This window comes from Pavona decussata, unplaced genomic scaffold (genome assembly GCF_977016875.1).
Source record: "Pavona decussata unplaced genomic scaffold, jaPavDecu1.1 SCAFFOLD_110, whole genome shotgun sequence".
Taxonomy (NCBI): Eukaryota; Metazoa; Cnidaria; class Anthozoa; order Scleractinia; family Agariciidae; genus Pavona; species Pavona decussata.
Genome location: NW_028145524.1, coordinates 1,218,418 through 1,241,944, shown reverse-complemented (window position 1 = coordinate 1,241,944; position 23,527 = coordinate 1,218,418). Strand labels below are relative to the sequence as shown.

The window sequence follows — 23,527 nt, the reverse complement described above, 5'->3', positions numbered from 1 at the left end:
GCTGGCTTTACTCCTCTAACGGAGCTCCAATAGCAATTTAGTCAATACGTCGCCGAATAGCGGGACACCAAGAAGTTTTGGTAATAGGACGTAGGCGGGCGACGAAAACTTCGACGACCTTTGACTAAATTAAAATCGTTTTCAAATATGAACACATATAATTGAAAGGTAGTTTTTGTTCCTTTATTCCTGTTTATTCCCAATGTCCTCGCCTGACCTTAAAAAGTAGTATTTCAAAGAAAAACATTCAGCTTAGTGTGCTGGTTGTGATCGAAAACAATGTCTTTTCTCACCGGAAATCGGTCACCAAAAAAAAAAAAAACATTGTGCTTCGCGAATAAAATAAAATGCTTAGTATTGACAAGAATGTATTTTTATTTTCGTGTGACTGATGAATATGTTAGTCGGCAAGAATTATAGATGCACTTATTAGACCGATATAATTTCACTCTATAGAGCAAACGATGCACTTATAACAGTAGTTTAAGATAGGATAGGTGATGTTTCTGGTAGAATTTCTTGACGCAGTTCTGCTGTAAATAAATCAATCCAATTCAAGTTTCCGAGGAAGTTGTACAATTACCACCCTGCTTCTTTGACCGTTTGAAATTCACTAGTTTCTATTTAATACACGTTTTTATAGAGCGCTTGAAACTGCAACATATTGTCACGTTTCTCTGGCCTTGGTGCCCCTCTTGAAAATGACAGGCGTGACACTTACGCTTTTACTCCATAGGTCAAAGTTTAGATAACTGTGCTCTCGTATGCATAAGCGGAAAGACTCGCTGAGTCAATTCCAGTGTTGCTACAGTTCATGAACCGAATGATATCCGCAAGAATATGGTTGGTGGCGTCCTACTTGCATGCTTCATATTGAATTTGTCGTGTTCAGGTTAGTATGAATCGAATAAATATTCGGAAAACACGGTCAGGACGCTTCTCGCACGGGAAGTGCGACGAGTGCTTAGGCTAAAGCAATTCTGTCACTTTCTATATCCAGTCAGTATATAAGCAATGAAGCTAATAACATAAAACTTCGTCATTTTCAACCAATAATGATTCTTCAGACCAGGCATTATTGCGGTCTTTTATAAATCGATATAAAAGACAGATTAAACAGCATGTGTGATTTGCTTGGTTTTGGAAAGCTTCAGGTTAGTTTTTCCTTTTTGCCTGTTCAGGATTTCCAGTCGATTTCGTTCTGACTCGATGAAGATTTACAAACAAGGGACATAAAGACGACATCTAAGTTATCAGCCGTGGCTTTAAGTTTTGTACCACGGATAACTGACCTACCAAGTTAATCAGCTAACTGTTCAAAGAGGATCTCGCTAAAACGATGTTTTTTAGTATTATGTTATCGTGTCATTGTTATGAGCTGCATTACTTTCGGTTTGGTTGACTTGCTATTCAAACAATACAATATTATAGTCTAGACGTGGCTCCCTTGCTGTATTCTAATAATTCTAAAATTGTGTCCAAATTAAGTTTTTTAACTGCTATGTGGACTGGTTCGCACTTATTTATGTACTTATCTACTTACTCACTCTCTACAGTGCTGTATGTTTTCAAAAATGAAATGTTGTATGATTTTCAATTTCAATTGAACGAAAAGTATAGTTCAGTCGTTTCTTGTATCAGACGGGAAACCTCTTAAAAAATGCGCAGTCGTCTTAGTGATGGTGCTGCCATCCTTCCTTTTGCGCTGCTTTCCGGTACCTCACTTGTAGCGGCATACACCAAGCCTCCTGTATGTGAGGAACAAGAACGATCACACCTCTGCTGGTGCATGTAACGCTGAGCGAATCGCACAGATTATATGTTGAACTGAGTCTTCTTAATGTTGAGGGTTAGTCCGTGACTGTGCTTCCATAGTCACAGAATGTGTATGTCCTCCTTTTGTTACTATTGACGTGGAAAATTATGCGCAGTAAGAATGCGGATGCGAATCAATGGAAAGGATAGGAACCGGAAATTAGGCGCCAGTTAAAACGTACCACGGGCGTCCGGAAAATCAATAACCGGCTTATCGACAACAGGTAAGTACAGACTGATTTTCCCGAAAGCTGGTAAAACATTATAAATCCCATTGCAATTGCGATTGTAACGTGTTCTTCGAGAGTACAGATTCGCTTTATTACGGCTCACTGAACTGGCCTGATGTAGGCTAGAAAAAACGCCACTTTTTCAAACAGTCAAAACGAAGCCAGTGGCGTGAATCGTGCCCTGACTTAAGAAATTACAGCCTGCGTGCAGACGGGATTATGATATGCCTGTACACAGTTGACCCCAGAGATTTTGTCAAATTCCCCTAAAAATGACGCCGGCTAATGTCTTAGTTCCCTTGGGTCATCAATTGTCACATAGAGAATCAGTAATAGGTAAATCATTCAGTAACAGGCGCACAGAAAGAGCTAAACCATCAATTATTAACTTTTTGGTGTTGTTGCATTGAAATCTTGTTAGAATCCAAAATGATTTCAACGGAATTTCTTTCATAGACGACCACCGAGGAAAAACTTCGTCTGACCCTTTTGAAGATAGCCTCCCACGCAGTCGTTTTTGGAGGACTCGTATTACCTCCTTCCTACAAACGCGTTAGTAGGGAGGAGGTAGTACGATTCCCCTAAAAACGACTGCGTGGGAGGCTATTTTGAAGACGGTAGGCCGTGTGGTATTGTTAACCGCTATTAAAAATCACTAAGGGGGGATTCTACCTAATCGCCACTTTTCCGCCACTTGACATGGCTTTAATGGAAATATCTCGTTCACATTTCAATCCAAAAACTCTACACTCATCCCGTGAATCTGTATTGTGAGGTGTTTTGTGAATTTTTGGGTGATATTTGGGTATATTTGGGAGGAGATAATTTTTCTTGAAGGATTGGTAAAATTAAGAGAAATAAGAAATATTGAAGATTTAGTGAAGTTTTAAAATCAGGATTTTTAATTAATAATTAATAAACAGATACCAAGTTAGTCCACTAGCAACCTGCGGTGCTCTTGCGTGGGTATCGACTGTCTGTTAGTGTTCCAAAAATCATTTTCTTTCTTCTATCCCTTCTTAAAACCTCTTCAAATTTCATTCAAATTTAGGTAGAATTCCCCCCTTAAATGTAGGGGTGGTAAGCCACTTAAACAAACAACAGCCGAGATATCAGGGGGGTACAGTATAATACTGTAGGTCTCAAGTTGGAAAGGGTTTTAATAATCTTCCCCAAATGCATTGTATTATGTTATTTTTCTTTCTAAGAGAGCATAATATTTGTTACAATTCTTTCAGTTGTTATTGTTTTTCCCTTAAGTAAGCTGATTTATGTTTATTATAAAATGATGTACATGTATGTGTATTTAACTGAATTTAAAAGGTGCTTCATTTCAGATGGCGCAGGCACTATCGCATGGTATGAACCTCCTCCAGTTGAGACAACAGCCGATACCAGCCTGATCCACACAAACAACACTCAGCTCATTAAAGGGTCTACCAATGTAAAACTGCACTGGAAATTTAGCCTTGAGGCAAATTTGAAACCTATTGTGACTGTGGTACTTCAATTAAACAAGGTTGAAATTGTTAGCATTGCAGCAATTTTAAACCTTGACGTTGAAGTACTGTCAGCTTATAAGGATCGGTTCAATGCAATCTGGATTAATAACGAAAAAGTAACTCTGATTATCTTCAATGTAACTGATGCTGATGCAGGAGAATTTGCTTGTGAGGTAAAAACTGCAGGAGGGGGCACCAAAATATGGACACGCAAGATTCAAGTGGATGTAGTTGGTAAGATTGTCAGTTATTCAGTAATCATAGAAGGGTTGTTTGTAGAGTGCCATAGGCTTATCTAACTCTTTCTATTATTTAATAGGTATAAAGAAGAGTCTTACTCGAGAATGGACACCAAAAACATTAATTTTTGATTTCTTTGTATTAAACAAATAAACTATAAAATGACGTCATAAAATGTTCAAAATTCAAATGGAACTAGGGGCCGCAGGCGAGTGTTTTTACTGCCAAGTTTTAAACATTTTATGGCGTCATTCTATGGTCCATAAAGAGTATAGACCATAGAAAACTGCCGTCGATTTGTTCTTAACAATAATATGGAAAGAGTACGAGCGAAATTGGCTTTATTTTCCGTTGAGACATTGCGCAAGTTTCTTCTGACGTCATTTTTTTGTCTGTACTTTATAGAAAATAACTACGAGCAAATTAGCTCGCGGGAATTTTGCCAGTTATTATTGGAAAATCATAAATTAATTGTTTGTGGCAATTCTGTGCACCAAATGTGTAGCGATATAAGTACTCATACCCATGCAGTTTTTACGGGCAGTATAATTTATAATGGAGTGCAGGCATGCTAGTGTGTAAACTTTTTAAAAGTACTTCAAGCGTTAACTTAAAAGTACTTCAGTAACACTTAAGTTCGTTAAGGTTATACTGAAGCACTGCCGTTATGTTTCCTGGTAGGCAAGAAACTCTGCGCTACATTTCGTAGTTCCAGAAAATATTTATACCCTTATGGAAGGGTTTTTTTTTTTTTAACCTCTACCCCCTTACCACCCTCCCCCCTCCCCTCCCACTCCTTTGGAAATTCCAACTTAGCTTCAAACCTCCTTTTACATTTTGTGTGTGTCATATGTATACAGTCGTACATCCCTGTGAGACAACCTATCGTAAGCTACCACGTTTTCAAAACACCAAAATCTTCTTCGTCAAATCATTATACTTGGAACCTTTTGTAAACGACCGCCTCTCGTAAACCATCGCAACCACGATTCTGGACTGACGGTTTTAAATTTTCTATTATTTTTCAACCCGCCGTAAGCTACCTCCTGCTCCGATCTCACTACGCTAATTTGCTAATAATTAATAATATATTTGAACGCGTAAGACTAACTACATCTGTAAGAAACATCTTTGATCTCCATGTTCAGAGTATTGATCTAACTTACTTTGGTGTGGTGATTTGTAAGCGTAACTGAACTAGCGGTTAACTATATTGGCATTCACGAGCTTTTAGTACAGACTTCACAAAAATATAGAGCACACTGATCGGCTGTGCAAAGTTAGTTTCCGTTTTGAATAGGTTCCGTTACATCATCAAATGTATCTCACAAGCCCCAGTAAGTAAATGATGAGGCAAACTGTTATGAGTTCAGCAATCATGCTGGAAATAGTTTGTTTCAGTTGTGTAACAAAATGTGTTCAATTAAAATATATTTTTTATGTTTCCTAAAACATTTGGGTTATTCCGTGGTTATATATGCATATACCCCGAAATTATCACAGGCGAATGACTGAAAAATTAGACCCTCTGTGATCTGAACTCTCTTTAGCGACCACCTTCCGGAAGCGACCAATAAGGCTTTACATTTTGGGTGTCCCTTAAGGGAGGTTCTATTTTTATTTTACATTGTCATTAAGGGAATACCGTTTATCTTCTGGCTTTAAAATTCTTTCTTGTGGTCTAATCGGAATTATTCTTTTCAGCTCCACCTAACATCATTAAAGTTAGCCAGGACCAGACAGTACTTGAAGGTTCAGCCCTTAAGTTGTTCTGTAAAGCGTCTGGTAAACCAGCGCCAAACATCACCTGGACAAATGTGTTTAGAAATGGAAGCGAAAGCGAGGTACTGCACAGAGGGTCAACTTGGAATATAACAAACATCAAGCAAGCCAAACAAGGAACGTACCGCTGTACAGCATATAATGGAGTCGGAAATGCTGATAGCTTTGTGGTGATCATAAATACTACATGTAAGAGCAATGCACAGTATAATGTCTACACCCTATTTTTATAGCATGAGTTTTATAAATTTATAGGTTTGCTTACAGACTTGTAGTTTACAGGAAAATGTAAGCAACAGCGGCGGGGAAGACGATTCCGTAAATTTTCGTATCAGAATCATCCAACAAACATTGACGTCACATCCGGCGCCCAGCAGCCTGTCTCGTTTCACTGTCACTTTGAACGTGTGAAATTTTCGCCATGACACGACGCTTAGCTGTCTCCCTTTTTTCCGTCAAAACAATAAAAAAAAATCACTTCTTTGGAAAACCCTTGCTCATGAAGTCGAAGCAATATCTTTACAACATCTTTCATATCCGCACTTCACAATTCCTGATACTGATGGCTCAAAAATCAGAAGAAATCATGCCTGACCCAGACGCCATCATTGTTGGATGATTCTGATACAAAAAAGTGCCAGGCTCTATGGAGTGTTCTCCCCCGCCCCTGGTTAGCAAACATAACTCGAGGACTTAAAATCCTCTCAAGCTGATTGTTAATTCACTGATAAAGACTCGTCTAATTGTAATAGGAACAGAAACTGTTGGAATAACATAAAGGTGCAACAGAAATCCAAGTGGAGAATCTGAGTTGACAAATTAAGTTGCTTATTTGTTTCATTGCTCCGTGTGTACGAAGTCTAGTGGTTAAGGAGCACCAACATAAAAGGCACCAAATTTAAAGGAAACCTCCACTCTTAAAAAAATTAACGTTAAATTGTTAAAAATACAATCTTATTTCAAATTTCGTTGCGAAACATGGAAATAATATATCCATGTAGGACAAAAGAATATTTGATTCTCGCCTATTTTCGATTTTAAATTTCTCGGGCGCCGCCATGTTGGATTTCATGACATCAAACGGTTGTCTAATTGTTTTACACAAAAGAACTCACCGAAAATAGTTACAACCGTATGACGTCATAAAATAGAATATGGCGACTCATGGGAAATTTAAAAGTGAAAATATGCCATACTCACATCTTATTTTTAGCACACTTAAATGTTATTTCCACTTTTAAAACTAAAATTTTGAATTAAGACATCATTTCCAACATTTTTACGTCAATTTGTTGTCTGAAAGGAGGTTCCATTTAAAACTACGCACCAAACGTTTCTTTGTGGTGTTACAACAATTCCCATTAACATTTTCTTTTCTATTTTCCATCTAGATCCTGCTAAAATTATAAAACGTCAAAATAGCACTGTTCAAGTAGGGGGATATGCTGCGCTTATTTGCCAGTCAGAAGGAAATCCTACTCCGGTGATAACGTGGACACGGGACAAAACAGATGCGGTCGTTGGTTATGGAAGCATCTTAGTTGTTTGTTCAGCTCAGTTTTATAACAGTGGATGGTACACGTGCAGTTCAAAAAACAGCTTTGGAAAAGACAGAGCGAGTGTTTACTTTGAAGTAACTGGTAAGAATGATTACCTTATGCAATCCCCAACGTTTAGTATAATAGTAATGTGACCTCTATTAGAATCGCATACGATGGCATTGGCTCGCATTTTCAAAAGTGGTAGTAATAAAAAAATAAAAATAATAAAACAAATGGGAATCTCAGTGGCACATCCACAGAGTGGCTATTCGTCCAGTGTTTCCAGGTCGAACTGGAATTTGGAATGTAAATCAAATCTTGTCTACTTTTAAGGTTAAAACACAAACCTTGAAGTCTATTGAAGTTAAAGATTGTTTACGCCCTGGATGAGCGCATGTTACCCTTAACATTTTAAAGTTATGTGAAAAACATTGTAGTCATCTTAAATTTGACATTTTCACGGAATTATTTTATTGATTCTTGATTGTTTCTTTAACTCTTAAGATAAAAGAAGCACGTTAATAAATTTCACCATGACAATAAGTAACGAAGAATATCATGAAGATCTTGAGAGGCTTGGAAGTGAACGATCTCAGTCCTTGATGTCGAGGGTAAAAGAAGCGGTAGGTGTTTCATAAAGGTAGCTAACAATCAAATTTTCTTAACTAGAATTCTGTTCATTTGTTTCTAATGTAAAGATGCATTACAGGGTTTTTTTTATCAGACATAAGATATAGGTACGCCCGCCGTTTACTTGCGCTTGGTTGAAATCAGTTTGACATTCACTGCCAGGTTAATGAGCAGAAACTACCGCCATTGCGTCAACACTGTTTTCGGCCACGCAATCCTTTTCTGAGTACCGTGCAAAATGACCGTTTAGTTAGCACTACTTCGCTCAGCTGTCTTGACCGACTTTTTCTTATTAATAAAAGAAAATATGTATGTTAACTATCCTAAACAGACATACTAATTCCTGTTGCTCTTGCTGACGTGATTAAGTCAAGTCACTGATTAAAATCTTTTTTAACTTAACCTTCATCACACTTGTTAAGGCCTGCTCACTTACTTCAATCCCAAGGAGTGACCTATATCAATCTTCGTTCAGATAATACTGACACTCTTTATACAGTTTTTCAGTGTCCGGTATTTTTCAGGTGAAAGCAATATTTCAGAGTGACAGCAATTTTGAAAACACAGATGTTGTAGGATTTAAGTAAGTTAAACATTCTAAGAACAATTCCGTTGATTAGTTTTCCACTGTACTTCATCCCATTACATAGAATACCAAATATGTTCTCTGTTCAAATTCTAGGCCGGGCAGCGTAATTGTTTCATTCGTTCTGACGTTCAAAGAACCCGTCACTGAAGAACACGTGATGTCAATGTTGAAAGCAGCTGCAGAAAGCGGAAATCTTGGAGCCTTCAAAGTCAATGGTTCATCTATAATAGCAACAGAGGAATATGCCTTCAAAAGTACTCCCACAACGACAAGATCGACACCAGGTAATAAGAGATATATTAGTGACCGATTTTCCTTTCCTGACGATGTCTTAATTCAGAGATTTTCAAAGTCATCAATTGACCTTAAAAATTTGTTGTATTCCCAATGCAATTCTTAACGAAATTCCTTCATTGGTTAAGTATTTTAACTGTTTAAAGCACAGATGCTGTGTCCCTTAAACACTGAGACATAAAATAAGGCCAACAGTGAAGAGGATCATCAAGTGCTCTGAGGTTCAAGTCTAATAACTAGAAAAGTGTGAAACTAATAACTTTTCTTTTCAACTTTAGGCACAAGAGTGCCAATTATTCTGTACACAAAATATGAATCAAGGGAACACAATAAGTAAGTTAGTGAACATATTAGCTTGTTACTCTACTGTGTGGTACTATTTTTTCCATTACAGTTCAGGTATGCAATGGATGTTCCTGTAACTACACCATATTTATAGCTGTTGTCGTTGTACTTGTTGCAGTCATCATAGTCCTTCTCATCTACGTCATTTGGCTACACAGAAGAGGTATTTCATTATATGCAATTCATTATAATAACCTCTTTGAATTTGCTACCAATATAAGGACACTGCTTTCTCAAACTTTATACCACTCAGTGATAAATTTAAAAAGGCGAGACCGCTATTTTACATTAGAGTCCTACGATAAATCCAATTTTCAAAGTAACAATGAACGAGAATGAGAAAACGACATTCAGTTGGTTGATATTAATATAATAGAGAAAAACTTGAATTCCAATTATTTACATATATTTCACATTAATTGTTTTCTAGTGGCAAGAATAAAGAAAAGGTAAGTTGTTGATGTACCCTTCCTGTTGGTTATATGAAGTGAAACTTGCCCCATTATTCTAAACCGTCGTAATCTTGGAACCGCCATCTTGGATCCCTAGATTTCTGAAAAAAGCCAAAACCAGAATGTCAAAAATTGACTCAAAAGTAATCAAAACCGAGAAAAAAAATGTTAAAGTAAAAATCTTCATCGAAATGTTGCTTGAAATATACTAGATCACTTAAGCCGACTGAGGGACGGGCGAATTCCTCTCGTACAAACTTAATATTTCGGCAAGAAAAACGAAACCCCGTGCCTTTTTCAGAAGTTTACCTGCCAATTATTTAATATGGTAGGAAGAGTTCTACTGAATTTAATGCTATCTGATAATGGCAACCCGTTTTTTTGACAGACCAGATTTCCAGAAGTAGTGTGATTTCTGTCGTTAATTTGCAAAAATTAACTTTCGTAGAGTTTATTTCATGATCTTATATCATTATCGTTTTCCTTTTCAGCTTTATTACATTTTGGCCAGTTTTGGTGGTTTTCTGAAGGTTTGGGGTTTGGGATATTGTGACGTAATTTGCGCGTGATTTGTCGCCATCATTTCCCTTTGTGGAACTCAAAGGACACATCTTTGGACTTACTCTCAAACCTACAAGTCTCGTTTAAAGAACGAGACTTTAAAATGCTCGCTTTTTCTTTTTTGGAACATTGTATTTTTTTTAGTGAAACTATGTTCTGGGTGCTACATGATCTTTTACTAACTGTTCAAGATGTTCATCACGCTCTTACTTTTCTATCGTTTAGGAATTATCAAGAGTCGTCTGATGAAAAGGCATGTAATATCGTATCCATTTTTCCTAGTATGCCTGCGTCACTTACTGATGAGATACATGTTTATAATTTAATCACCATGCATAAGAATATACAATCAAAATTTCTGCCATTGCGACTGTGCCTCTTGTGTCTAGCAGTATGCAAAATGTTTATGAGATGAACCTAGTAAAATGACTTTGATCCTCTAGCGCAGTGGTAATGTATCCAGATTAGCAGACGGACGGGTTAGGTTCTAGACAGGCTGGGAAAACTCCGATTGTTTTTTCCGAGTAAGCCTGTATCACGATCACTGTCTGATAAAACACATATTCCTCAAGTTATAAACAGTTTCTGATAGTAAGAAAAGTTACGCACATTCATAAATGAAACGCCAACTTTCCAAACTGTTTAATAAATACCTAAACCAAACTTAACTAATTCTTTACCTGTCTTGTCCAATATTATAATTTTCTAAATTATCTCACAAGTAAGAATCAATACATTGCACTTAGGTTTTACAGGACAACATACCGAAACTGATTGTTTCTCTCTTTCGATCGATCACATTAACAGTGTCAACTCAAGGTTGTGTAATGTTTTGAGAAAAGCAACAAAAACAGCTTCCTCCTTTTTCTGTCTATTTCCCTGTAAAAAACAGGTATAGGTTATTTTTTCCTCAGTATTTTTTCCGTAGTAAACTCAAAAGTTTAGCTTTCCTCTTTTGTTTTCGCTCTTTAGGCTACAGTACAAATGGCGAAACTCGAACCAAATCTAAAAGAAACAAGGCAGCAAGAGTCTCAAGGTTCTTCTCGAGGGCAATACATGGACCTAGATGACGCGCGTCGATCACATGACATTCCAGGAGCCTCACGGACAAATACTCCACAAATTAGCCAATACGCACCTTTACATCCATCGACACTTTCTTGGGAGATTTCTAGACATGACGTAAAAATTGAAAAAGTAATTGGTAAAGGTGCTTTTGGTCAGGTTGCCAAGGGAACAGCCGTTGGTCTCCGAGGAATTCCTCAAGAAACACTGGTGGCCGTGAAAATGTTGAAAGGTACCAGCTACCTCTTTATTTCATTGTGTTGAGAAATTAACGAACTACCTTTCTTTTCATGTTACGAGTTCTAAGAATTCGCTGCGTTTTTCTTCAGGAAAACGAACAAAATTAAAAATGTCATGATTGAAACATTTTCATCACATTTTCCCAATCTCTGCCCATATTTGCTAGTTATACTTTTATCTATTCTCATCAGCATCTTTCCTGGAATGACTGGTGCTTATGAAACTCGTGGGTGAGGTATTGAGGTTTGCGTAATTCACATTTGCAAACAAAATTAACCAAGATGGGGTTTATAATTGGCTTAAGGATAGGCGTTAATAGGGTAGGGGCTCTTAGAGATCAGGGGTACATACTCAGGTAAAACCTGATCCAAAGTCCCTTGGTTATGAAACACGTGCATCGTACTTTGAATGTAGCCCGTAGCCACTCTGCTTATAAAACGATATATAAAAAATGACTTATTACTGACTGCTGTCGCCCTTTTCTCCGCCCGCCTCGACTAGCACCTGCTATTTGCGGGCGGAAATGTTTTGCCATGTAAATAACTGTTGTTAGAAATGTTTTGCGATGTAATATCGAATAATTAAATTAATAGTGAATTAATAGTATGTTATGTTAATGGTATAATAGTATGTAAAAGTTATTTACTGATTGATCACGTTGTGATATTATTATTATAATTGTTATTATTGTTATTGTTATTAAAATGTGAACTTTGAATACCCTTCTACTTTGCTAAAAAAAGGGAAATCTCTCTTGGCGCATTTTGTAGCTGACGCCCCCGAGTCAGACAAGAAAGACTTGTTATCAGAGCTTGAAGTGATGAAGACACTTAAACCTCATCCGCACGTTATCAAGCTATTGGGTTCCGATACTGAATCTGGTAAGGTGTTAACTAAAATATTAAGTTCATTTTTAGGTTTTATCATCATTTTGACTTTGATTTGTTATTTGTTAAACGTGACCTGTATACAACGAAAAAGCGGCCTTCTTTTGTCCTCTTTCGTCATATGTTGTAACGGAAGAAACGTTGTTTGAACACCTTAATTTGCACGGAATGAACATTCATGGGCTGTACGAAAAACTGCATGCGCAAAAATCATTCAGAAAATAATTACGTATTTCCCTCTTGAGAATCCCAGGTTTTACCAAATTTTCACAAAAAGAAAATGTGTCTTTTATTTTATTTTATTTTATTTTATTTTATTTTATTTTTCTCAGAGCCATTGTTGGTGTTGATCGAGTATGTCCCGTATGGAGATCTACTGGGTTACCTGAGGAAGAGCCGTGGATTACATGACACTTATTACAAAGACCCGGATATCAAACCACAAACTACCCTGACGTCACAGCAACTGATTAAGTTTGCTTGGCAGGTTGCTGATGGTATGAGTTACCTCTCATCAAGATCTGTAAGTGGAAGGACGTTGCATTTATTGGAAAGCTTACCTGACGCCCATTGGCCGAGACCCACGGGTTAAAAGATGGAGTGCATCCCTCGGGGTGACGTTACAGTTTCGCCGCACGTGCTTCCGTCCTCTCTCCCCCAATTTTGCTGTTTTTGATGCTGTCGGTTTTAGTTTGGGATGTCATATACACCGTGTTCAGGGGCTATAAACAAGAACGTATTTGAAGTTCTTGAGAAACTTAAATTTGTGAAGCTTAAGAATAATTATGCTTTTTCTCGCACACGTATACAACGCAGAACACCAGTGACTATAGTCTTTAATGCTCCTGCGCTTAGGAAAATAACGACAATTTCTACCTTATAACGAAATCCTAAAACTATTCGCATTTTGTTACAGATCATTCACCGAGACCTTGCTGCTCGTAATGTGCTAATTGGGGAACGAGAAACGTGTAAAGTGACAGACTTTGGAATGGCCAGAGATGTGCAACAAGAAAGCATCTATGAAAGAAAGACAAAGGTATTGAAAAACCACGTAAATAGATAAGGAGGATTATTATCTTGTAATCAGCTTTGGATCATCCAACGAGTTTTGCTGACGACATTAGAGCGGTTTTCATTTCAGTGTCGTAACAACAAAACCATAGTAATTACTCTGGCCAATCACAACAGACGCACACAGTAAAATGAACCAATCAGGACTCGAGGCAAATGTATGTAATATGTGCCAAGCGCGCGAAAACGCGTGTTATCTGGTCACGATCGGTTCTGATTTTGCTACCCATTGGTTAAAAAGTGGCTTGAGGTTTGCAACCATAAAAGAGCGTAGAAAGCAAACAAAACTCAAACACGTTAACTCTCGACACTCCCCTGAACACAACCCTAACTGCAATTTTAGGTTATGAATTCATAAACCAGTAAAAGAGTATGAGGTACTTAGTTTTAGGATAGAGTCACTTCTATTAGCAAGTGAATTTAATCCAGAAAAACGTTACTTTGAGGCTAGGTCGATATATTTTCTTTGTTATCAAATACTAGGGTCGTTTGCCCGTTAAGTGGACTGCGTATGAGGCGCTGTTATATGGAAAGTACACCACTAAGAGCGACATGTAAGTTCGTCTTTATATATCCAACAAACACATCCATGTAACTAATATTTAGCCAGTAGAAAAAAAATTATGATCTTTCTAATACGTGAAAGGCGATGCCGAATTCATCCTTTTACTTTCGCTATGTGCCCCATACAAGACACTGCCACAAATTTCCTCTGATGGCTCTGTTTGGCATCTCGTTATGGAAACGTTTAGCACCAGATTAAAGAGCGTGGGTAGCAATGTATTTAATCTTCCTCGTTCCATGCTACGAATTTTCGATTATGGGGCTAACCTCAGCCGTCATATTTTAATTCTGGCCGCCATGTGCAATATTACTCATTCACTCATCTTCTTCATCTGCGATAGTGCACAAGGCTGTGTGCGCAATATGAGGGTCGAAGTAAGAAGTCAATTCATATAGAGTCCTTAATTATCATAATTATAAAGTAAATTGGTATTAAATGAAATGACTTATTATATCGTATGTTATTTTCTTTACAGATGGAGCTATGGAGTCCTCCTTTACGAGATATTCACAATCGGTGATTTTAAGTATATAGAAACATTGCATGGCTTTCGTTTTTTTCGTCAAATTCCTTTCACAGCAGGACATTTGTATTGAATTATTGCTCTGGTCCTCATCTCTTGGAATTGTGAGACCGATGAATCAACTACAACTCCTACACAAATGCAACCATAACAATGAAGCTTAGAATTTGTTGGCTTAAAACTTACGTCATACTATCTGAGCATCCGCCATCTTGGATATAGGATCTTCGATCTCTTGATTTTTCATGACGTTAGAAAGTAACAAATTCTGTCAATAACAGAAGATTTAAAGTGTCAAAGTGAAACGAGCGATTAAGGAGGAAAATGGCTGGGTCGGTCAGAAAAAACGCTAAGGTAACCTTTGCCATGCCAGGATCTAATCCAATTCCACTTGAATCCAAACATACAATCGATACACCTTTAAATCAGAAATCGACCTTACTTTCTAATGATGGCCAAATGAATTACATGATTACATCCATGTTTCATGATGGTCGATGATTTGCTGGAAAATGTTCGTTTTCCAGGTGGTTCACCGTATCCACGGACGGATGGCAGGAAAATTGCAAGCTTACTTCAGCAAGGATACAGGATGCCTAAACCACAACACGTGGATGATGAATTGTAACTTGAAACGCAATTAATTGTTAACAGTTATCATAATTATATGTTGAAGATAATACTATTATTAAAAACTGGATCATTAATGCAATTTCAGGGATTTTATTGGTTCAACGGCCATGGTGTAAGAGCCATTACACTATGCTGAGAAATAGCGACCATTGAATTGTCTTCTGGTTGTTCTTACAAAGCGAAATCAGCAAGATCTAGTAATATTTCTTGATTGTTTTTAATAAAACAATTATTCCACTCGCGCTTGCTGGATATGAGACGATTATAGACAACTCGGCACTACACGCCTCGTTGGCTATCTGTCATCTCATATCCAACGCACGCTTTTGGAATAACTGTTAAATAACATTTTAAGCAAGTAAGGCGAGGCATTTAATTTTCAAAGCATTCTCTGGATAAACAACGTCGTATAAATGCCATATTTTGCTGACCAATATTACGCAGGTTATAAGTAAATGTTAATCTCATCTGTTGCAAAAGACGACCACTTTAAAAGTAAAAGAATATTGGAGGAGGAGGAATCCAAAACCAAAAAATAGCAATAGATGTAAGCAACCTTTTTGTGATCTCACCTTTTACGACAGTAACACTATAAATGTTTTGATCACCCTGTAAGAATTTCAAGTTGAGAGTTCTACATCCATTCTATACCATTTCGTCTTACTATTATTATTAATCAAAGTTTTCCTAACGTTGGGCAGTTTCAAAAACATTATTACACTTAAGGTATATGTTTTCTGCTGACAAGTATAAAATCATGATGATGTGCTGGGAGAAAGAACCCGATGCAAGACCAACATTTGTGGATTTGAGGAACAAACTGAAAAAATGGATAAGCAAAATAAGGTAAGCCTTTTATCCAAAGAAAATACATCTTAATATTTTAAAGGTGTCTACATGAATTTAACCCTTCATTTTAGAGCCAAGTAACGTTTTAGATAGAATAAACCTCAACAGAAAACGTCTTCCTTACCCGTAAGTCAGTGAGAAATACGTTACATGAATAATGTCCTGATTTGCGATCATTTGCTTATTGACTAAAACTGATCAAAACCTGAGATGATAAGGTGACAAAACTGAAGATGGTGTTGTCAAAATATAAAAAAAACCGGTCTTAATGAATAAATAACAGCCACATTTTGGGAACAAGCAACTGATAAAAACATGGCTGTGATGGTTCAACTCGTTTAAATACCATCAGTGATCTTAGTCGACCCTGGTTTCATGATCAAGTCTTCGCGTAGAAAAGCTTTATTAGCGCATCACATCATGTGCGTTTTCTGTAATTGCAAACACTTTCAGTAAATTTACAGTTGTAATCTGATAGCGAGAACGATTGTGAGATAACAAGTATTTTTTTCTTTCTCTTTGCAGAAGTATATCAATATGAACATGTATGACACAAAGTTGTACGCAAACGTTGAAGACCTGGTAGTTTAAAACACAGAGCTCATCTAGGACTTTCATTTGCGGAGCTTAGCATCGATTTTCCTACGATGCCATTTTACAACATAATTTTCAATGTACCAGATATCAGGAACTTATACATTCAAAGCTGGATTTTTCTACATTTCTCTACTAATGTACCAAAGAAGTGGATAGAGCACTTTGCTACAGTTTTCCTCAATTGCTTAGAAGATGTATCTGGCCAGAAATCCGGTGTTGTTTAGACACGGAACCAAGAAAGAATGCATAGTTGGTTCAAAGGGAACCTCCACCTTTGCAAAACTGGGTATTGTTCAACTTAAGAACTTAGTTTAAGAACTTCTAAAATTGGATTTTATTGTTTTACATTTTCTGTGCGCCGCCATTTTGGATTCCATGACGTCTTACGGTTGCGAAATTATTCTTTCTCAAATCATTAATAATTCATGAAGCCAAAACATAGCAAATCACTACCGTGAAGGAAGTTTAGAAATGTGATCTTAAAGGGGCAGTATTATGGGAGATCGATGGGAGATATCACGATTTTTGGCCAAAATTCACTAAATTTAAACTTTGAACACTGCGCTAATTAATTTCTCAATCGCTAATTTAAAGAAATATTAATAATGATTCTAAGACGAAAGGTTGAACCAAAATATAGTACAACCGGCGATTTTAGTGCGTAACAACAGCGAAATTTGAAAACGTCCACCAGACGTTTTCAAATTTGAACCCCTCTCCATCTTGGTGATCTACCGGCGAAAATATCCGTGGATAATTTCTTTGCATTCTGATTGTCTTTTAATGGAATTTTGTCATTTTATCTTGGCTGCTATCAACCGAATAGCGTTTTTCCGAATTTCAGTGTGTTACTAAAAATAGCGTGATACTGTCCCTTTAATTATCATAAAATTTTGCGAACTTTTCCTTCGAATTTCTCCAAGAATTATCAATAGTTTGAGAAGCTATATCAAACACTCGAAAAAGTGTTTCCTCCTTTTTCCAAACACCTCGAAGTTGGTTAAAAAAAAAAATCGGCTGCGCCTCGTTTTTCCAACCCACTTCTCGGTGTTTGGAAATCGTAGGAAACACTCTTCCTCGTGTTTGATATATTACGTACAAAACGGCTAAAAGCGGCAACCGTTGGATGACACAAAATCCAAAATGGCGGGGCGCAGGAAATTTAAACATGAAAATGGGCGATAATCTTATTAATGTTTTCTCAGCTCTGAAAATTTAGACACCATTCCTCATCGATTTAACGTAAAATTGTTGTAAGAGTGGTGGTTCCCTTTACTAGTCTTAGTCCATTATGCGTGAATACAATTCAATACAATACCAGCAGCATTTAGCCAATGCTTACAATGCTTTTTAGTACCTATTGTGAGACCATTGAATTTCAAAGTTGCCACAATTTTTATTTGTTTTGCGTAAAACGCCGTGAGAATAAGGTTGGCATCAGCGCCCTAAATATAAACCTTTTATAACAAGAAAGAAAGAGAAAGGATATAAGATTGAATGCTTTTGTACTTTGAGACAAAATAATTTCAGTTACACCTGAATTGGTTACGTAGAATTGAGTTCGACATGAGCGCACTGAACTGATCAGATCAAGCTACAAAACGACGCCATTTCCAATTGTGAACTTGTGAGTGGTGCAGTTGCGATTGATGACATTCCTATGCTGCCAATCTAGTTTTCCAGTTTAGGTTCAGCTAGACACAATAAGAACGAAATAAAATTAACATCAAGCCACGCATTTAAGTACAAGTATCAACTTTATTTATGTTGTTAGTTATATAAGAAATTATTGATTACAAATCGAATGAGCAAGCATGATGAGCGCTTATCATTTCCAGGATATCTGATACAAGAACGAAAGTCACTTGCAGATTGTATAGCGAGTACGAGACGAAAGCTGCAGTTCGTTTTGTTTTTCAAGGCCAAAATGAAAATGGTTTGACTTAAATCCTTCCTCTCTGAAACAAAAGCAACGTGCGAGCCAGAGTGAAAAACAGCAAAGCAGAAAGCAAATCGATTGAGTGCCCCTGGGACCCCCCACATACTCGTGACACCGCTGACCAGCAATGGTTAGATTTCAACTTAATTTCCTTTTACTCATTAATAAGCAAATACGTTAAACACTTGAAAGCCCGATACAAATAATAAGCGCTATCTTGCCTTTACTCTTAACTCTGTTAGAAAAATCATCGACACAGAGAATTGTTTACAACGTGTAATAATATACATGATCAATCAATTTACTCAAGGATATTATATACTACTTTATAAATACCTAATTTTAAGGAATTATTTTATGTATTTGCAGATGATCATGCAAGGCTGGATCACGCTATTGATGCAACCACGCAAAATCCCGTTATTTACTCATCCTTGCAGCTTAAAAACTGGTTTTATCAAGCTAACCGAAATCTTTCGACCTCCCAAGAAAAGGTCAAAACGAGTCGCGAAGAATTACCGTATAATCATGACTTGTTTGGGAAGACTGTGATGCGAAGAAAAAAACTTCTGTTTTCCACTATGCTGAGCTTTTTCTCACCTACTTTCAAAACGAGCAAGGCGGTGCAAGCTTTGTCTGTGAAATGTCCAAAAATAAGAAGCTGTTAAGAAATCTTGGTTTTTGCACTTTTTTCGAACGTGGAATTTTAGAACGATGTTTACAAAGTCTTAACTTGGCTACTTGGAAGTAAAAGTCTAGTTGAGAGTTTGCAGTTGTTATGGGATCGTGACAAATAGCGTGAACTAACCTGTTCTATAATTACTGAAAGGATACTAACATCGAACTAAAAACCTTAAAAATTACACAACTTTTATCTTCTACGATGATACGCTAGGAACATGACTGTTTCTATAAATAGCTTGGGGTTACCAATAAATACCTACAACTTGTCTAGTCAATTTAAAAGTCTATTATTTGTAAAGTTACCCACTTGCAATCACCGGGCGAACAGTTTCTTCGAAACTATTCCTCATCCACCGGATTTCCTTGTTGCCCTTAAAGCTTTCCTGCACTGAGAAGGACATGTAAGGCACCAAACTAAACAGAGCTTAAAAACTCCTTCAACTCCTATCAATGAATCACTTTTAAAATATGTAAAGATAGTTCTCTTCTAAAATAGATGTAAGAGTATACAAGTTTTAAGTAAGATAAATTTAAAACTACTGGAGGAGACTTTTAAGATAGCATACCAATCAGCAGGTACAACGTAAGAGATGCCTAACCTAGTGTTGGAATGTAACCTCAAATGCTAAAACAATCAAATTACACCACATAAAGGCACAGCCTTTGTTCTACTTGTCCACCAGCAATTGCTTGCGCTGCGAGCAAAATGCCAGGCAAACCTTACCACACTCAGCCTTAAGGTACAAGGAGATTCTGCAACTTTTACGTTTACCTTTATAGAAAAATACTTATTCACCTACCTACAAAAATATCTACCTGTGTATGCTAAGAACGAGTTACAGAAGTACGAGAAATATTTCAAACTAGGAGTTGGACAAAACACAAGAAAATCCTCACACTTAACGGTGGATAAAACTAAAACAGTATTGCAATAATCCCCTGTTTATTTAAGCACTACAATAAATGAGATCGCTAAGGTTGTGTTCGATTGACCATATTCCGGAAAAAGAAAAGGAGAAATTGCCTTTACATTTCTCGTCCAAAGTTAAGTTGGAGAGACTCATATCCAAACGTTTTCTGGTACACGATGCTAAGAGCCATTTTGTACTTCAGTAACTCCACAAATCTCTCATGAAGGATAATTCGTCAACACTGTGTGCACCCTCACTCTGAAATACGGCCAACTGAATGCCCCCTCATTAACTCCTACAGTGTGACAGCACTAAACGAACTGGTCTCTCCTTTCTCCAGCACTACTTACTTTTACAAGCACAATTATTTCGATTTAATTTAAACTGGATGAGGAAACATTTTATACATTCGTCCCCACTACATTACTTTTTAATATTATTTAATGCACTTGGTGCAGCTCTTAAGTGCAACTAAAAAGCATGTGCTTGGCACACTTCTGCTGAAAATAATGATTACGAAATGCACCTTTTCCTACCTAATTCACCCTGATAATTTTATTACCAGGGTTTTTCTATTTTTTGGCTTACGTTGCAGACCGCATAGCAAAAAAGCAGTCAGTGGATGTACACATTTAACTATGGAGCCAGACCGCCTCTATTTTAGGCATTCTCTTTTGTTTAATCGTTGTTCATGTAAAGAATGAGCAAGATGGCTAATCGCTCCTCTTGTCTACATCCCATCCGAGTAGCATTACGCAATTTAGAGTACTCTTTTTTTTTAATATAAGAACGTCTAATTTTGGGGTTGAGGCTGAACGATCGTATTATTTTTGGCAATTTGAGCCTGGAAAGATCTTAAGATGTTCTTAGGTATCTGTTATAGTATTTCAATAAAGTTATGCGGTCGTGACCAAGACACCTATTATTTGGGTCAATTAGACAATACAGACTGAATTTTTACCTGTATTATTTTATCCGTATTTATACTGTTCATTTTAAAAACATTTCGTCGTAATAAAAATGTTCTTAACTGACTCTCAGCCTGGGTAATGTTCTTAGTATGATCTTAAATTTTAGTTTATCTAAACCTCAACGTCCTGTGCTGCTACTTAGAATTTAAAAAAACCTTCACGAATTCACCAGATTGACTGTAAAGTGTCTAAAATTTCACAATTCCAATTTCTGTTAGAAAAGTGGAAAAACAATTTAAGTTTACAAAACAATGTTGGATATGAGTAGTGCCGACTTTGTTTTTGACTTTTAAGGTTGCCGCCATATTGGGCTTTATGACATCATACGTCTCAAATATTGTCAAAGTACAGATGTTCTGTTGTGTGCAATTTGAGTGATGTCATCAAATCCAAAATGGCGATCCGTGGAAAACTTGAAAGTGAAATCTGGCCACAAGAATACCCATTTAATTAAACCAATAAAGGAAAAACATAGTATTTCCAAACTGTTGGACAAAAATTGAAATAAGGACGGTATTTTAGACAATTTACAGGGAAGTGTCCCTGTGAGAAAACCGTTTATGTGCTATGGTGGTGCAAATATTGTTTCCAAGGAATCATTCGATTTGAATACGAGAATCAAATTCAAATGCAAATACGCAGAACGGACTCTTAACGATTTTCATGTAAGCAATTCCACTAATAATTATGTTACTGACTGACAGAAAGAATATCAGTAAAGAACTGTTTCCTTGAAGAAAGAAACCTTTGCAACTGATAACCAAGAAATCCATTCGCATTGAGTCCATTAGCCAAACGTCTTTCGCTTCGTCATTCAGGTTTGCTGCAACAAAAATTAATAATAATTTAATAATTTATTCGCTTATATTGCGCATTTTCCATGACAAGATGATCAAATGCGCATTACAATAATTACAAAAGCACAATATGTATATTACGCGTGACAGCAGTATTGAAATGACGAATCCTCTATATATTCTATATCTACCTATCTACTATATCTACGATATAACTCACTTCATGTCTATAGTGTTACTTCGATTATAATAAGTTGTGATCAAAAGGAAATATATATAATTATAACATTCAAGTCTGTAATAATTAATAAATTAATTCTTGTTAAGACCAACATAGAACTCCCAACAAGTCTATGCAAAATTGGCCACCACTGAATCCGTCTTGCACAAGTCGACATCAAGTCAAGATGTTTAACTTATTGAAAGATGAAGGCAACTCGCTAGCCAGGCCAGAATACATTGTCCCATATAAAAGTTTTAACACTAAAACACTTAAAATGCAAGTAAAAAAAAAAAAAAAAAACCCTGGAACGCTTTCATCTGACTTTTGTAAGTCACTCTACTAGTGAATTTTAATTGTCACTAACAGAGAAAACACGAGGTTATTTTGATCATTCTCGGATATGACGTGATGTTATAATATTTTGTATTTTTGGTATTTCCTTAATTAAAGAGAGCATCATCATCATTAATGTTATTATTAGCATTAGTATGATTAGTAGCATTAACAGAATCATTAGTATTGATGTTATTATTGATATTATTATTAGTAGTAGTATTAGTACTAACTTGAAATTATTATTAGATAGCACCAGTGTTAGTAGCAATGGATGAATGAATAGTTCTCTCTTCTTCCTATATTACCGCCAGAAGAAAGAGGTACTTACAAGAAAAATTTCCACTAAGAAAAGAAAAGAAAAACCTTATTACATCCCAGCTTAATGAGGACACTAAGGCCTTCAAAAAGCTACTCGAATAAGTTCTGAAGATATTGATGTATTAACACAAAAAATAATAATAATAAAGTGCACAAGATAATGACATACTGACAAATTTTTTTTCCCCAACAGAGAAGTAGAATGAGTCCTGCTCAAGACACAAAGAGAAGAAATCTTTAAGAAAAAAGAAATCTTGACGCGCAATTTATATAAGTTCACCCAAAACTATTCGGTTACCACAAAACTTCAGAGACATTCTTTGTGTGTAAGCCTTGAACTCCCAATATCAAAATGCCTATTCTCTTCACCGTTAACCATAGAACTGTTATGGTACAAATTGAGAGACTTTTTTCAATGATCATTTATGGCTTTTGTACATCAGAAGTGGCGTCCTATGGCGAAATCACATGTTGGTCACTGTTGGGTTTAAAGGTTGAACAGAATCTTTCTTGAATAAAAAGCACTTTGTGTGTAGATCGGAACGGTGTGCGGATATTTAGCCGATGATACCAATGCAATGATACAAAATAGTAATATACCAACACCAAAATTCTTATTTATGCAGGGCGCACGCACAAGTCACAGCTTCATTTTAAATAGTTTCACTTGAACCTTGTTGCGACACAGCGGCACTGATGCGCCACGTGGCTACGTCAATTAGACGAGCTGAACAAGGTCTTGTAATTTCGTTCTTTGTTATATAATTTCTACTTAGTATTGCGCACGTAGTAGGAAACAGAGAGTTCTGTCACAGGGTGGAGGGGGTAGAGGTGAGGTCATCAAAGATGATGATATCATTTTTTAAAAATAGAAATCAGTATGGCTGTCAGTCTCGTCGGCTGTCAGCTGTCAGTCAGCTGTCAGCTGTCAGAC

The 23,527-nt window shown here is 36.7% G+C and overlaps 1 protein-coding gene and 1 pseudogene across 8 annotated transcripts in view; one reads left to right on the top strand and one right to left on the bottom strand.

Moving 5' to 3' along the window:
• The first annotated feature begins 759 nt into the window (after positions 1–759).
• Positions 760–18,152, top strand: LOC146470858 (uncharacterized; annotated as a pseudogene). Its single transcript, XR_014866945.1, has 19 exons — positions 760–892; positions 3,383–3,781; positions 5,492–5,758; positions 6,961–7,209; positions 7,615–7,733; positions 8,265–8,323; positions 8,423–8,613; positions 9,018–9,131; positions 9,399–9,417; positions 10,207–10,234; positions 10,954–11,278; positions 12,057–12,167; positions 12,506–12,696; positions 13,090–13,212; positions 13,731–13,801; positions 14,288–14,328; positions 14,863–14,962; positions 15,719–15,814; positions 16,343–18,152. The product of XR_014866945.1 is annotated as an uncharacterized LOC146470858 (transcript).
• Positions 18,153–23,527, bottom strand: part of LOC146470857 (hemicentin-2-like) — a 45,926-nt gene continuing 40,551 nt past the window's right edge. For all 7 annotated transcript variants that reach the window (XM_085121523.1, XM_085121525.1, XM_085121528.1 and 4 more), the window contains one exon: positions 18,153–21,742. Coding sequence is in view for 1 of the 7 variants with exons in the window: in XM_085121525.1 (XP_084977651.1) it covers positions 21,734–21,742 (9 nt within the window). In the remaining 6 variants the exon portion in view is untranslated. The remainder of the gene's footprint in view (positions 21,743–23,527) is intronic.